This window comes from Euprymna scolopes, chromosome 2 (assembly GCF_053919585.1).
Source record: "Euprymna scolopes isolate OS-2025 chromosome 2, ASM5391958v1, whole genome shotgun sequence".
Taxonomy (NCBI): domain Eukaryota; kingdom Metazoa; phylum Mollusca; class Cephalopoda; order Sepiida; family Sepiolidae; genus Euprymna; species Euprymna scolopes.
The window spans coordinates 193,505,901-193,523,988 of NC_136483.1; the positions used below are offsets into that span (position 1 = coordinate 193,505,901).

Genomic DNA, 18,088 nt, shown 5'->3' on the forward strand with positions numbered 1-18,088 from the left:
TGTAATTCGATTGAATTCCTTTGAGAAAAAAAAATTTTGTTGCAAATTTTCAAATGGCCACCATCTTAAAGAAAAAAAATGGAATGTAATTTTGTTCAAGTTCATACAGAGTTACTTCCTTTTGATCGGAACAAAAAGAATACTTAAGGAAATAAAATAAGGTAATTTGCAAAAAAAAAAAGAAAAGCTAAAACAAATTACAAGTAAATACACTATTGAGCAGTACTGGATAGGTACACTATTTCTTTTTCACAGTAAAAATTTTTGTAGAAATAGTTTTAAAAATGAAACTCATGTGTATACCAATTTAGATAAAACAAAAAAACAAAATGTTTTTACAATTCTATTTTAAAATTGTTCTTGTCCAGAATTCCCCCTTATATTAAAAAACAAAAATATAGAAAAATATGTATAATAAATAACTTTCATGGGCAATATGAACTGGAACAAATACATTCAAGACATTGTGAAGGCTGCTGCAAAGAAGGTGGGTTCTCTCTATCGAGCTAGAAGACTACTTACACCTGCGATTATCCTCTACCACCATTCGTCCATGTATGGAGTATTGTTGCCACATTTGGGCTGGTGCATCTACCACTAGCCTCTCCCTCTTGGATAAGGTCCAAAAAATGTTTTCAATCTAATAGGTTCCACTTTGTCAACTAAGCTCCAACCCCTGTCCCATCACTGCAATGTTGCATCTCTGTGCCTGTTTTATAGATATTTCAATAGTATGTGCTTTGATGAACTCATTGCACTTGTGCCCTCTCGACGTACATATCTCCGACAAACCCGCTTAGCAGCAAAATCTCACCCCTTCAGTGTTGAGGTCCCTAAATGCCAGAAAGTGTTCTACTCTAATAGTTTCTTCCCTCTAACAGTTAGACTTTGGAATTACCTTCCTGCTACCTGCTTCCCTTACTGTACTGATATGCAGAAGTTTAAATGAGCGTAAACCAACATCTTGTTAATCTTTCCTAGGCATGGGCCCAAATAATAGCCCCTTACATGCAAGTGGCAATATGCCTTGTTAGGCATGAACAGGAGTAAAAAAAAAAAAAAAAAAAAAAAAATTGGATGCTCACATGATGAAATGAAAATATCATATTCCAAAAGGCATATAAATTGATCAAGTAGTTTTATTTTTAAATAAAATCCTTTATAAGTGATTAATGGAAATTTGTAGGCATTACAACATAAATCTCACAAGTTTGAATTGTTGAGTTATCTTATTTCCTTGTTTTCTTTTTTAAATTGTATTAAAAATGGCGACGCAAGACAGCCGCTCTTCTTTTATTCATAAAATTTGTTTTTCTTTATAAAAATAAAACTATTTGATCAATTTACATGATTTTTAGAGTATGTTTACGGGTATGTACATCATACAGATATTTCTTTGTTTTTAAATATGAAAGAATTCTGGGCAAGAACTTTTTTTTTCTCAATAATATTAAGCAATAAAAATTTCAAAACTATTTCTAGATCATGTTGTGTTAAACTTACCTCCTCCCTCCCGTTCCTGCGACACTTTAATAATTGTTTTTATATTTCAAAAATTTAAATCAGAAACTCTGCTTCTAAGCAAAATGTTATGTGGACAGAGGACAGTCAAGGTGATTTCAATGCTTGCTGAGTCCAATTGGCTAAATGAGAGAAAAAAAAATAAGATGTTCATATACCCGCCCTTCCCTCCTTAAAAAAGTAAAAAAATAGAATACAGTGTATTTACTTTAAATAAAGAAGAAAATAAATTCAAGGTGGGCTAAAAAATATTTGAGCATTTGAAATTAGTGATGTGCGTTATTTATTTATTTATTTTTTTGTGGATTATCATCAATATTGTCAGCTAAAAAAATTGCATTGTGTCCATGAATTGTTACGTCTTTAGTAAAGTACAGTCTTTAATCTGATGAGATCGTAAAGTTTATGAAATTTGATGCCATTTTCTAAAAAGTTTTAAATAATCATATATAATTTTTTTATTAATTCTTATAAAATTAAAACTATTACAAACTTTTTTTTTAACTAATGAAATGATTTATTCGATTCGGTGCATAAAAAAGCAATTAACATTAACAAAACATTCAGTACAAATATTTAAACAAAACTAAATTTAATAAAAAACTCCTTTACATTATTGGACGATTGTGCAGTGTAATTTTTTATCATTTTCTATATGTAAAAGAGTAAGTCTGATTTATTTCTTTTCATTAACAAACGTTATAAACATCAATGTTTTTGATGAATTAGTGTTAAAGAATAAATGCTAATGATAAAATTAAAATCATGCACACCATGCTTGGGAAAACTATTGTCTCATTTCCACTACATACAAGCACATGGCATTTTGTCTGCCAAGGATAGTCATTGCCACCAGAGGTAGTTAGCAATTCATTTTGCATATCAGCTTCACTACAGCCTTTAATAACAAAAGAAAATGGTGCTTGGTAAAATTTCCTTTACATTAACAAACAAAAATAAAAAAAAATCTGTATTATGTACATACACGTGATGAAACAAAAATATATTCCAAAAATTACGTAAATTGATCAAGTAGTTTTTCATAATTATTGAGTTATCTCCCTTTGTGTTTTTTGTATTTTTTAAAAATCATTTTCAAAATGACTGACAAGACAGTCAGTCTTCTGTTACTCATAACATTTGTTTTTCTTATTTAAAATAAAACTACCTGATCAATTTACATTTGGAGTATGATATTTTTATTTTTTCACAGGTATGTACACCATACAGATGTTTTTTTTTATTTTTGTTTTTTAATATATGGGGGAATTCTACACAAAAAACAAAAATTTTTATAAATAAATGCTTGTCGGTTTAATAAAATCTAACATCTATTGTGAGATTTTATTTTTCAAATTTAAATTTTTTGGCAAAATCTTTTATGATTTGTAGCTACACAAATTATTCTCTCATCATAGAATATTAACTCCCAATATTTTTCTTATCAGGTGTTTATCTCGCAGCTGCAATGCAAGCAGGCGCAATGAATCCACAATTGAATATGGCTGCTATGCAGGGAAGGCCGCCTTCTGCCAGTCCCAAGAGCCCTGGTGTTCTTTCTCCCAGTCCAACTGGTGGAATTGTAAGTAAAAACACTGTTTAAATTTTGTTACCATTTTGATCTCGTCATTTTCACATCTTTCAACAGAAAATCAAGAATTAAATATTGAAATCTTTTTAGTCCCAGATTTAAGTCACACTTGCAATCCTTTTGAAATGCAACTGGCTATGCTCTAAACTTTCCATTGTTTTTTGGGTTTTTTTTCTTTTATAGCATCTGTTCACAGAAAAACATTTCAATTCAATTATCATCCTACAAAAAATATCATATTCTGTTATTTCAGCACTGAATATTAAAAAGAAAGAAAAACAAGCCCATTGTACCATAAGATTCCAACATGTTGTTTTTCCATTTCACAAACTCTTATGTTCAATGATAGGAATTTTGTTTTACTATAATGGATGACATTCTAGTGACGTCAGCATTTGCTTTGGTGCAATTGTTACAAATCTCGATTTTATTTGTTTTTTATTTGTTGTTTTTTTGCCATTGGTTATGATAATTGATAAATTTTGCATTATAGAATCTTTGGATCAAATTTTGTTGAACATGAATTGTTTTACTTCCTTAATTATCAAATTTTGTTTTAGTCATTTTTGACTCAGTGTTTTGTTTTATTTGATTTCTTCATAATTCTATTTGTTAAAGACACATTTTTTTATTAAGGCACAATCTTAACACGCATTCACTAGATCAGAGTCTTACATTTTTGCACAATTGATGACATTGGATGTGTTCCTATCAGCATTGGGTTTAATTTTCCACTTTTGAGCAAATATCAAGACGTGACTATGGCTCAAATAATATCATTTCGCTTTTCATTCTAATATGACAGGCTTTACACTACCTTTATTTCTAAGTAAAAAAAAACACTTAAAAAGTTAAAACACAAAATATTTATCTAGGTATGGAGAAGAGTAACTTAGCTTGCCTTTGGTAACAGTTATTGGCTGTGTATTTATTTATTTACAATTCTTTGGCTTTGTTGGTTATTCTGGAAACTCACCTATTTTGCTAATAGGATAAAATATTTGTTTTTTTAACAAAGTGCCAGATCAAATTAAGAAAAGTAACAGTGCAGAATAGGAATTGGCAACTGTTTTTATGTCTGACCTGCTAATTTAACAGCTTTTATCATCAAAATAGTATTTGTTTTTCTATTATCCGTGTAGTAAAATGAGATAAATTATTCAAATAAGGTTAGATCAAATCCCCTCCCTTTCTTTTCTTTTTTTTAAGAATAAAAAAAAAAAATGGACAAATTTTTGTACAGAGCAATTTGAGTCTAAGAAAATTTATTTTCCTTATATTTAATATCATGACCATTCATCTAGACACTACACAGACAAATAGCTTCTCTCTCCAAAAGGTTGCTAACCCCTGGTGTAGACTATTCTAAGATTGAATTAGAAAAATTCAGAAATGATGGTTAAAAAAACTTTTCGAGTACAAATTGTTGGGATCTATCAGATGAAATATTTAAAAGAATTTATGTGTTCAATATTTTCATTGGCTGATGCTTAGCATTCATGTTTGCATCATTCAAATGTTGGTGACCAATGAAAACATTCGGTTTACTCCACACACACCCAGGGGAAGGAACCATGCATGTGTTGCTTGTTAATCTTTGCTTTCATAAATCTCAATAAAATTATGAACGATGAACTTATTTAAATTTTTTGTTTCAGAAATAATTTGCTACAAACGTTAGGAGTGAAATAATGTGTATATATTTTTCTATTGGTCAGATTTTTGTGGATATTTGAATTTACCAAATTCCTCATTTTTGGCAGTTTCTATTATTAAACCTATCTAGTGTAAGCAACAAAAAGCAAACTTGGCCAACTCTTGTCAAATATGAATATTGAAAGCTGCATTCAGTTCTTGAATTTAATGCGAATTACTAAATTTGGGTTAGGGTTGTGTATTCATTGTTTTGCGGATTGTTATCCTCATCTTCATAGTTATTGTTTCACCATGTAGCAGCAAAAAAATGAATACATAAATTATGAAGCCTCATCTCAAAGGATTCCAAAAAATTACAAAAATAAAAAATAATATATTATTGGTTTAGGATTGTTTGGATGCTCATAGTTTAATTTTCTCCTGTCACTTCAATTGTGGCATTCTTAAACTTTGTCAAGTGATGTGATGAATTTATTGCATAACCTTGGCCATTGCTGGTTGAGGACATGCATTGCATGGAGAGAAATGATATGAGCAATGATGGGTGTATAGTTCCTATTTACAATGCCTCCGTACGGGACAGAGTTAGACACCAGGGTCGTTTTTTAATGTGGAGAAAAGGAACAAAAATAAAAATTGTTTCAGTCATGAAGGATTTCTCCTCCACTGACAGAGAACAAGAAATTGAAGTGGAGCATCTGAAGAACAGATACTACACTTTGATCTTGTCCCGATGGGTGTGTAGTTATGTGATCTGATGATTTCATGGGAAGATTAAATCTGAAAAGTATAAGGAATGTGTGCAGAACAGGACTTTGTGGGTATGGCCACATTGAAATAAATGGATGGAGTTGTTGCGTTAGTAGATGTTTAGGTAGCAGGGTCAGTTCGCAAGTGACACTTAAGGAAAACATGGAAGGAAGTAATAAAAATGTACTTCAGAGAAAAAGGGATAAATAAAAACCTGGTCAGAGATAGATTAGTTTGGAAGTCAATTTTTCAAAACTGTCCACCACATGTAAAACGACCATTAAACAAAAGAAAAAGATCAATAGTGATCAGTTAAAACTTAAATAGTTATGACTTTTTTTTATTGTATTTACCTTTTTTTGGTTTATTCAATTATTCCAGTGATTGGATGCCATGAGGGGCAGACAGAATGGTCAGATCCCTTTTTTTGAAACTAGAATTCATCCATCAGCACACATAACTGATGCAGATTATGCAGACGATATTGCTTTGTTCGTGAATAACACTGCTGATGTACAAACGCTGTTATATGAGCTAGAAAAATCTGGTCTTCATGTTAATGTGAATAAGACAAAGTTTATTACTTTCAATGCAGAGAGGAAGATCAAAGCTCTAGATGGAACAACATTGAAAGAAGTCACTGAGTTGATGTACCTGGGCAGCAATATAGGTTCCACGGAGAGAGATATTGAAATTCGCATCTCAAAAGCTTGGGCTGCATTGGATAAGTTGCGGTCAGTATGGACTTCAAAACTAATTGACAAACTGAAAAGGCATTTCTTCAAAGTAGTGATGGAGTCTGTTCTTGTTTACGGTGCTACAACCTAGACACTCATCAAAGGATTGGAAAGAAAGCTAGACGGCACATACACCTGTATGCTACAAACAATGTTATATGTCTTGGCAAAATCATTCCACGAAGCAGCAACTTTATGGCAACCTACCTGCCATATTTACTATCATCAGGAAGAGCGACGTCTACAATTTGTCGGTCAATGCCAGAGGAGCAAGCGAAAGCTCATGAGAAATGTATTGCTGGGGGACTCCATGGCACGGGTGCATGAGCATTGGATGACCTAGATCCATATACATCCAGCAAATTGCACATGATGCCAACTGTGATCCTGAAGATCTAAGGCAGCTCATGGAAATCTAGAGAGAGAGAGAGAGAGAGAGTCACAGTCACATTGGTCGGGGAAGGAGCCCAACCAGAGAGATAGATAGATTTTCTCATGTTTTAAGGTTTCTTTTCTGATTTAATAATTTAAATGTTATTACTTTTATTTAAATGATTTTGAATTTTAAACAAATTTGATTCATTGTTTTTATTGCCCTATGCACCATTGAACGTTGGCAACCAGTTTCTCAAGGTCATTCTGTTGCTAAAGAATAAATACACTTGAACTCTAGGTTAGAAAATATACTACATATTGTTTTATTATTCTTTCTCTCACATAATATCATTACATCAGCTAATAGCTAACATAAATACCACATATTTATAGTTCTTTCTGGACTCGATTATTGTAAAGCATGTTATCATACACCAAAATTTTTATGACTTATTTTTTTCCAATTCAGCTGATAGAACTGGTTGACTTTTGCACCTATCATAACTTAAGAATTGTTCCTTCTTCTGAACTAGTTTCCTTTACAAGATTTGCGTCTTGTCTTGTCCATAGTTGGGAGAGAAAATGGGTAAATTCATACCTTTTCTCAATGGTGTTTGTGAAAGTGATGCAGTCGATCAGACAGAACTCCAGTCGAAGGTGAACGCAGTAATCACTGCATCATAAAATATAACTTAAGAATGTATCCCTTTATTAAAAATGTCTAAGAAAAAAAAAAATGCTTTGCAAGTATATAACTTCATTATTCTTTGAATACCATCTACTCCAAAAACCTACTAAAACACATGCCATGAGCTTCTTCATCTGACTGTATCAATTCTAGTACTGACAATCACCAAGAGTGAAACACTAATTTACAAGTTGTATACAAAGGAAAAAAAACAATGTAGGCACACATTATGTAAACTTGTTAAACACAGGTGTATCTGTGTCATTAATGCTCTGTCATTGGTACTCGCTTTTCTTAGCTAAGCCTCTAACCCAAGTCTAAGATGATATCTAAAACTCAACTGAGAACATCTGCTGGTCTACTGTCTATTACTGAACAAATCTGTCCATCTCCTAAAACAACACTAATTCCTTGACAGCCAATCTCCCAAATATATTTTCTCTTGATCCAAAATCTTAAATGTCTAACCATCAGAACTAACCATATCCACTTTTCTTTAGTTCATTGTCTCATCGACCTCTGACCAGCGAAAAACTAATACTTAATTGCCATGGTGTCATTTATTGGTCATTTTACTATTGTTATCAACTTCCCATCATTTCTTGGTATTATCAATCTTTTGTCTTAACTTAGGATTTTCCAGACATAAAAGATAAAATGACATTGGCTTTTTAATATCAATAACATTAACGAAAGTTTAAAAAAATGGAAGTTAAAAAGAAAGAAAAGTTCTCAAACTAGGAAATATAATATAAGAAAAAACGTGGTGGGTGATTGTATAAATCGGTATAGAAAGCACAAAGAAAAAAAAACAAAAAAAAACGTCTCCCGGAAATTAATTTGCATTTTTCCTCTACCTTATTTATCACGTAAACTTTTATATGAAAGGACAGATATATTTACAAATAAATGCACATTGCTTTTTATTGAAGAGTGGAGCATTGCTTATAGAAAATAAGAAAATGAATGTAAAGTCAACTGCAAAAATATCTTTTGCCCTATGTTGTTATTGTTGTTGTTGCTTTTGTGCTTGTTGTCACTTGTGCATGTTGACATTTGTAGATGAAGAAAGCTGAAAGCTGCCCCTCCCCCTCTTCACCCCCATCCCCTCGCCCCTAAAATAGAGCGAGCGCAAAGTTGGGGTTGTTGCATGAAAAGTCTTGTTTCTCTCTTCCTAGACCACTGTCGTCTCTTCTGCTCAGGTGCCAACCTCGTCAACTATTCCCTGCTCGTCAAGTAGCGGCAATTGCAAGGGCGCCAACAATGGTTCCAAGGGCCTCATGTCGCAGGCATGCATCAGCCAAGGTCAAGCCACACCACTCATTGGAGGCAAACCTGTTTTCTCTACTCAGGCCGTTCCTTCTCTTCTGGTCGGACAAATAGGTAAATATATAATCCAAATTATGTAACGGCCAAAATACATCAGACAAAATTATTTTCTGAAATAACATTAAAATAACGACTATGAAAAAAAAGGAAATGAACCCACATCTTCTTGTCATGTCAATAAATATTTTTTTTTCTGTATAATCATACGGTATAGTTAACAGTTGAGAAATTGAAAATACAATGAATAACTTCTTAAAGGTAGTTGCTAATTTTGGGCTTTAAGATAGTGAAAAAAACTTACTTATCTGACCTCTAATCCTTAGCTGAAAAGGGGAAACAGAAACAAGAACAGAAATGGCCCCAGCCATGTTGGATTTTGGTAGGATAAAAAAAAAACGGTGTAAATAAAATTAGTATAAATAAAGACTTTATCCGTTTGTCAGTCACAATTTTTTTAAACATAATACATTTCGAAAAATTTTTTTAAACATAATACATTTCGAAAAAATTTTTTTAAACATAATACATTTCAGAATTTTAAAAAATATATTTTGGTATTTTAAACAATATATTTTGGAAATTTTTTAAACATAATTAATACATTTTGGAATTAAAAAAAAAAAAAATACATTTCGGTATTTTAAACATTATTAATACATTTCAGAATTTTTTGTTAAACATAATATATTTTGGAATATTTTTTGTTAAATTCAATTAATAAATTGTGGATTCTTTTGTTTTAAATTCATACATTTTGGACTTTGTTTCATTTCGAAATATTGGAGGTCTTAACTACTTTTAGAAATGTAGGACATTGTATTAATAGTAAAAAATAAATTCCCAACAAATAAAATAGAAACTGAGTCTGAGGGTCTATCAATTTGGACTTATAAATAGAGCTTAAAATATTACCTCAACAATATAGTTAATTTTGTTGAGATATCATAAATTTATGATTTACCATAGGTTTTAAAATATGAATTCAAACATAAGCAAAATAAAAATAATGCATGAATGTGTAAATATTAATCAATCATGTAAAATTTATTTTAATAGTTCAAAACAATTTATTTTGCTCTAACTATGTACTGGATGTAGTTCTTTCACAGTTATATAATCCTCCAAGTCTTGCAAAAATATACAACTAGAGGAAAAGTATTTTTGCAAGTATATTGAAATAAATAAAACAGTTTCAGAACTTTAAAACTATACAGTTCAGTAGTAAATTTAATTTTGTTGCATTTGGCAGAAGTTATTTGCTGTATGTTTTGTTTTCTTTAATTTCGCAGCTATTAACTATACTGCAAGATTACCGGTTTTTCTTTTTATCTACATTCTTTTATGCTATCTTTCAACTTTACAAGTTATTCATAAATTTATTTAAAACATCTTTATTTTAAACAAAACGATGTCAAACAAATTGAAAGCAACTTTAATGAAACATTAATTTGTTAAACTAATTCTTTTAAAAAAAATATTAATACAAAATAATTTGTGTTTTAAAATAGACAAAAAGTGAAGGTACAGAATAGTTAACAAATCCTCCTCTCCCTCTTAAGAATGAGTTCTATATAATATTATTTAGAACCTATTCTTAACATCTGGAACTGGAGGGATTTGTTAACTATTCTCTACTTTTGTTGATAAAAATATGAAAAAATATTTTGTTGACAGAAATGTATGTTTTATGATGAATTTTACGATTGAAAACGAAAGACACTGTTCCAATTGCTATTATGCAACGTCGGTAATAGCATGTGGCTACAACGTCTGTTTCAAACAGGAAATATTCTTTCGTTATCAGGTGTCTTACCAGGCCAAGGTGGTTCGGGAAATCCTCAGTTTGTTTCACAGGTGAGTTGTTATGAGCCGACATCTTCTCTTGATTGCTTTAAAAATCAACAGTATTAGCATTGAACACGGCTCGTTTTGCTCAGAATTGTTGCATTATGCTGTCTGCAATAGAATATCAACATTCTTGAAGTTTCCATTTTGTAATTTGTTTAGTTCTTATTTAGAATTCTACCTTAAAAAAAACGAAAAACAAATCTTTAATGTGTATGTACTCGTCACGGAACAAATGTTTTATTCCAAAACTCATGTGAATTAATCAAGTACTTTTATTTTACACAGAAAATCATTTTTAAGCAATTAATGGGAATTCATCTGCATTTCAACATTCATCTAGTAACTATGAATTGAGTTATCTCCCTTTGATTCCTAACAAATTTGATGATAGTGGGTGGGCAAGATAGTTTGTGGGAATGGAAACTACCAGACTAATTCAATTGTCGCCTTTTAACTCTGATAACCGGAGAACGCCACAGCCATGTCACTTCCTGACTCTTTTCTCAATGAACTTTCTATCTATATCCTTAATATTTCTCATGTAAATTTATGTAAATAATTTATGTAAATAATTCTTTCGCTAATATATAACAGTATGTTTTCGTCATTATTATGCGACCCTTTTACTTTTCAATCACATTACCATTCAGTGCATACAACCAACAATGGGGATGGGATTGTCTATAACACAAGCAGACCATCCTGTCCCCTCTACAAGTTACTTGCAGATATTCATAAAATCTGAATTTTTTTTTTCTTCAGTTAAAAGTAATACTACTTGATCAATTTACATTATTTTTAAAATATTATTACATCTTCGTGATGGGTACCTACACTATAACATTTTTTCTGTATTTTTTTTTTTTTTTTTTTTTTTTTTTTTTGATTCGGTGGAATTCTAAATAATAAACATTTTTTTTTTTTTTTATGGCATTCAAGATTTCTGCCAAATCTATTAAATTGCAGATTACTCCTTAACAGACCATGCTTTCGTAAGATATTGGCTTCATGACCTAAAATGCACCAAACATTAACATTATTGTTTTTTACTTTCTTGTTGCAAAACTCTATCATGTCTGGCAAAATCGTAAACAAAACGATTTGTCTCAACAAACGAGACCAAACAGCATGAATAAATATGTGAAGATATAAAGAACTTTAACCAAAAAACGTTTTACCAAAATAACTGAATCCGAAAAATATTGATATATCATAAAACGAAACAACCAAATCAAATATTATAAATAAATATATGAAGATATGAAGAACTTAAAGTATAAAAACTTTTTTTTAATTTACTGGTATTAAATGACTCAAAAAGAGGTTGACATACCATAAAATAAAACAACCAAATCACTTAAACTATGTGAAGTTTCCCAACAGTATCAAAAGTTGATCACAAAAGATGACGTCCAAGAATGTTAAATCACCCTAAAAATGTTTAAAAATAATAATCTGTAGTTTTAAGATTGACAAATATGTGAATAAAACCCATAACTCTGCTAAAAAATAATCGCCTGAGGTGGTTGAAGGTTTGGAAACGTAATTTTATTATCCTTTTGATAAAAAAGTAATTTTTTCAAAGGTTTGATCCCTAATATTCATATTTAGGCATATATGCTCAAAATCACTCATTTTACCATATTTTAACTGTTCTAATGTTCAATCTCTTTCTTATTTATATTGATAATATCTAAACACTAGCTTCCTTCCTTTACAATTATATTGATTTTAGTGCAGCATGAAAACTTGAAAAACATTTCCTTAATTTGTTCATTTTTACTTTTGCCCAGAATTCGCCATATATTACAAACAAACATAAAGAAAAATCTGTATGATATACATGTCTGTGATGAAACAAAAATATCATATTCCAAAAATCATATAAATTGATCAAGTAGTTTTATTTTTATAAAAAAATAATTAAAAAAAATTTTTTTTATTTAATGGGAAGGCATTACAACATAAATCTCGCAAGTTTAAATTATTCTTATCTCCATTTAAAAAATTTCTTTCTTTTTGAATGACGGATAAGACAGTCACTTTTCGGTTGTTTATAAAATTTGATTTTCTTATTTAAAAATAATCTTTAACTAAAATTTATGTGATTTTTGGAATATGATTAATTTCATCACGGTTATGTATATCATACAGATTTTTCTTGATATTTGTTTTTTAATGTAGGGGATTTTGAACAAGAACCAATTTTTTTTATTATTATTAAAAAGGTTTGGAAACCAGATACAATGATCGATGTTTTAATGAATTTGGCAGCCATCTTGAATGTTGTATTTGTAAAAGCACAATTAGGAAAGTTGGAGAACTTCTAATGCTATTCTATATGACACATAATGGTGCTATTCTAAGCAAATTATTTTATTCCAGATTAAATGCTAATTTTCTTGGGTTTTAAAGCAATTATTAACTGGCCTCTGCTAATTTCAGAAACTTTAGACTTTCATTGTCCGAGGAAATGGCATCTAATGTGATTCAACTGATTATTTTGATTGCTAGAAGATATTTAGAAAATTACATTTGAAATCAAACTACCTTTTTCTCTCTCCATTAAATAGCAGTCCTTTTTAAAAGTTGCTTTTACTCCTGATGACATGAAAAATGAAATTAGAAAAATAAGAAAAAACAACTAATGACTTGATTCTTCTGAAGAATGTATCAGAAAATCTGAAGACAAATTGATTTGTTGTCCAGATAAGTCTTAGATTTCCCAATAAATATTACTTGATAGATACAAAAATAATTTTCAAGCCTTTTTTTTGTTGCCATTTTATCATCCCAAACCAAAATTATGTTTTAAATATATGTAAAAGGCAAACATAGAATTTGACCAAACCTTAAAACTTATTTAGGAAGAGAGTTAACAATTTAACAGTCCGATTCACAGACTTCAAACAAGTAGAAAATCATTTTAAATTTAATTTCATATAAGTTTTCTTAAAGTAAAAGAATTCTACCTATGTCGTGTTGCTTTTTTTTTTTTTTTCTTTAAGTATATCAATATTTTATTTATGCATTTTTTTTTTGTACTATTAGAAGTACTGTTCTCATTTTGAGTATTTTTTACACAACGTTTTGTGTTGTGTTATTCATAAGACTGTCCAGATTACTAGTCGAGGGTTGTTTGAATCCGAACAATTAGGCGTGCCTTCACAATCAGACGTCAACATCAAAAAGTCTCTTGTACTTTTAAAGACAGAGACGAATTTCAAAGTATAAGTTTTCTTTACAATTAAGCTTCTAGTTCATTGACAAAGAGAGAGAGAAACATTAGTTGTAAGGGGTTGGTTGGTGTGTGTGACTTGCCGACGAAGAAGTGCCAAGATATCAAATCACGCTCACCGCTGTGTCTGGTCTCTTCTCCTTTCTGTTTATTTTTTTCTTATATAGTCACAAATCAACATTTCTGGAATTGTAAACATCAGGATTTTACATTCTTCTTTTCTATTTTGTATTGCTCAATTCATAACGTCTGATCTTGGAATGTAAACAGTTCTTTGTTTTCATTTTAATTACATTTCTAGTCATTTTTATGGAGCACAATAAATGGAGATCAACTCCATTTGGAATGTGCGTGTGTGCACACATTTGCTTTCAAATATGCATTGCCACATTTTTATATCTAACAGTTCTACCACTCCGACCTCCCTTGATCATCTGTTAACCTATATTGCTGTTCTGAAACTCCAATTGCATTATCTTTGATGCTTACAAATGAGACCAATGTTATTGCTTACTTTTTTATTAATTTCCTCTTGTTAAATATTTAACATTTCGTTTCTTAAACTGGCTTTCTAATCTTTTTGTTTAGCTATGCAAACTGCATTTTAATCTAGTGAACATATTTGAATCTTTGTCACCATAGAACCCCAACCTGTTACATTTTGAACGGAACTTTTTATTTAATCTACAGGAATAGCATGCTTTCTTTTCATTAGCTATGACTGGGTAGAAGTTCTAAGTTATTAGCAATTGTATTTGAGTGTTGCTCGTACTGAGGTTTGAACCTTGAATTTCCAGGAGAGTGTAATTTTACAAAGTATTTTATCCACTATGCTACGGGTCTTTGTAGAATTTTTGTTTCAATTAAATGGAAGTAAATCTGTATGGATGAATTATAGCTAGGTTCTGTTTCTAAGATGGTTTCCATTTAAAAATAATTCTGATCCAGACAAAGTATTTTCTGAAAGAAATTAAATCGAATGAGATTAAATTACATTTTATTTTTCTTAACATTCTGCAATGATCCGCAAGAAAACTGATGAACCAAAATCAAACATTGATTTTGTAGGAAGATGGCTATTGATGGCAAAGAAATGATAAGACTATTATAATAGATTGAATTAATATTTATTGAATCAAGTTAATTTAAATATTTGTTGAAATCCTATTCCACTGCAAAAAATGTAAATCATGTTCCCCTAAAAAAAATTCTAGAGAAGGAAATTTTAAATGTTTGTTTCATACTTGCGACTTAAGGAATTTATTCTACAATAAATATATTTTTTTTAATTTCTTTATAAAATAAACTCAGCAGCAAAAAAATTATATAAGGAATCACATATCAATCTGAACTGTAAAAATATGTACCCATTGGAGTTACGTGCTTGATTAATTTTTAAAATAGTCTACTGCTCCAGAGAATATCTGACTGCTTATACAACCCTCTCTACCTGTATAAGAGATATGACCTAAGATGAAGTACTGCTTCTGTATATGGAACTCTTTCTTGCTTCAACAGAGCACAACATTGATTTTGCAACGTAGAAAGGAATGATTTTTTTATTTTTTTCTACTGTCTCTTTGTCACAGAAGATACATTACTAGTCTTTCTCTACTCTATCTTTATTTCCTGGAAAAATGTTTGCCTGAACTCCAATCTCTGTAACCCTCCTCCCATAAGAAATTCACTGGAAGAACTCTTCTAATACTGCTGCAAAGAACTTTTTTTCTTCCTTTGTATACTTAAAACCAATGGAATTTTCATTAATAGTTTCTTTCCAAATACTTTCTTATCTGTGGAACACATTACAATTGGACTGCTTCTCTTGCTTGTTGAATTGTCTTAAGTAATCACATTTGATCCATTCTATTCATTATTTTCAATCTTCTCATAATATTTTTAATCATACACTTTACCCTTGAGTTTCCAAATTGCTGTTGGCGTTGGTAAGTAAGGTCTTATTAGTATGAAAAAAGAAAATTAAATAAAAAGATAAAAAATTCAACAAAGGTTTTTCTCTCTAATATCAAAACATTTTATCATAAGAGTGTTTTCTTTTTTGCAAAGTATACCATTTTTAACTTACCAACAAAAAGAGAGCAATTAATAAAAGACTTAGAAATTTGTTTTATGAAGAGAACCTTTCAAACAAACATTTGACAAAAAACTTTAAACTCATTTATTTGAACAAGAAAATAATTGGAATAAGTAAAAATACATTTAATTTAATGAATATTTTTCACAAATGGTCATTTGGTATTTCCTCTTCTAAAAATGATTTGGGAAAATTCATATACAATTATAAATATTTTAATGGATTTGGCAGCCATATTGTATAACTTATTTGTAAATACTCAAGTTGGAAAACTTTTAATGTTATGGGATAAGGTTTTTGTCAAAAATTTCTCCTATATTAAAAAACAACAATAAAGAAAAATTTGTATGATGTACATACCTGTGACGAAATGAAAATATCATATTCCAAAAAATCACGTAAATTGATCAAATAGAGAACAGGAAAATCTTTTTTAAGCGATTAATGGAAATTACAACATAACAAGTATGAATTGTTGAGTTTCCCCCCCTTGTTTTTTTTTTTAATAGATTTTTTTAAAGACAGTCACACTTTGAATGCTCATAAAATTTTATTTTCTTTATAAAAATGAAACTACTTTATCAATATGGATTTCGTTTTTCAGACTCACTTTCTAATCTTTGGTGTTTTTTCCACTACGTTTTGGCCGTATCATCCTTCGACCTTCTTCAGGTGTATCTCGAACTAGGGAATTGTTTTTTTGGAATTTCGAACCCAACCCTTTATTGTTACGGGAGTACCATGTTCTCATTCCGTTTAGGCCATCCCTGCTGCTACCGCTTAATGCTGTTGCTGCGGTGTCTATCGCTGTCGCTGCCATTGTGTTGTCACTGCCACTGCTTTCGCTCAGGATTGAACTCAGCACCTTGGAGACTTGCAATGTCTGTTCCAACGTCTTAGTCGCCTCGGCCATGTGTCACTAGGACGATGACGTATCAATTTTTTGGACTGTTAAACCTAAGTTGTTATTCTAGGTTCTCTCTTATGATTAGAGGTTCCCAAATTGTGTTCAGTTCTATACTCGGTTTGCTCAGGAAGTTGTTATGTCCTAGCATGTGTGCTGTTTCGAGCACAGACAATAAGTAGCGACCCTCATACGTACCATCAAGAAATGACTAGGCTAAGAGATACCCTTCGACGAAACAACTACCCCGATAGCACACTATCCACTAGAGGAAACAATAGAGTAAGGGAAGAAAGTGAGTCACAAAAACTTCCAACAGTCTGCCTACCATACATACAAGGCGTCTCCGAAAGAATTCAAAAGATATGTACCCCTTACAACATACAGGCAGTATTTAAAAGTGAGTCAGCTCTAAGAAGAAACCTAGTCAAAATGAAGCCACCAATGGAGGAGAACCAGACCAAGAACTGCATATATTCCATCCCATGCAGCTGCAGCAAGGTTTAAAAGGGCAAAACATGCCACCCTCTTAAAGTAAGGATGGAGGAACATCAAAAAGCATTGACTAGAGGGGAGACGGAAAAGTCGGGTATAGCCTACCATGTATGGGATGAAGTTAAAATAATAAACAGTGAGCCCCACTGGAAAGTGCGAAAACTCAAAGAAACAGCACACATGCAAGGACATAACAACTTCCTGAGCAAACCGAGTATAGAACTGAACACAATTTGGGAACCTCTAATCATAAGAGAGAACCTAGAATAACAACTTAGGTTTAACAGTCCAAAAAATTGATACATCGTCCTAGTGACACATGGCCGAGGTGACTAAGACGTTGGAACAAACATTGCAAGTCTCCAAGGTGCTGAGTTCAATCCTGAGCGAAAGCAGTGGCAGTGACAACACAATGTCAACAACAACGATAGACGCAACAGCAACAGCAGTAAGTGGTAGCAGCAGGGACGGCCTCAATGGAACGAGAACATGGTACCCCCATAACAATAAAGGGTTGGGTTCAAATTCAAAAAAAAAAAACAGTTCCAGAGTTCAAGATACACTTGAAGAAGGCCGAAGGATGATACGGCCGAAACGTGGAAAAAACACTGAAGATGAGGAAATGAGTCCGAAAAACGAAATCCATAATGAAATAACCTCATCCCAGAACTATAGACAATTAATACTTTATCAATTTATGTGATTTTTAGAATATGACATTTTCATTTTGTTGCGGAAATGTAGATCATGCAGATTTTTCTTTATTTTTGGTTTTTAATATAGAGGAATTTCTGGGCAAGAACCTGGGATTATTCTAAAAAAAAAAATTAAAATGCTAATTTTCCTGTGACCTTTTCATTG

General features: G+C 31.1%; 1 protein-coding gene across 13 annotated transcripts in view; it reads left to right on the forward strand.

The window, feature by feature from the left end:
• LOC145300735 (uncharacterized) overlaps positions 1 to 18,088 on the forward strand; it is an 80,264-nt gene that overhangs the window by 11,569 nt on the left and 50,607 nt on the right. For 4 of the 13 annotated variants that reach the window (XM_080144519.1, XM_080144511.1, XM_080144512.1 and 1 more), the window contains exons 3-5: positions 2,970 to 3,103; positions 8,497 to 8,701; positions 10,431 to 10,501. In XM_080144519.1, coding sequence (XP_080000645.1) covers positions 2,970 to 3,103; positions 8,497 to 8,701; positions 10,431 to 10,501 — 410 coding nt within the window. The remainder of the gene's footprint in view (positions 1 to 2,969; positions 3,104 to 8,496; positions 8,702 to 10,430; positions 10,502 to 18,088) is intronic. The other 9 variants (XM_080144514.1, XM_080144520.1, XM_080144521.1 and 6 more) reach the window with 4 other exon arrangements.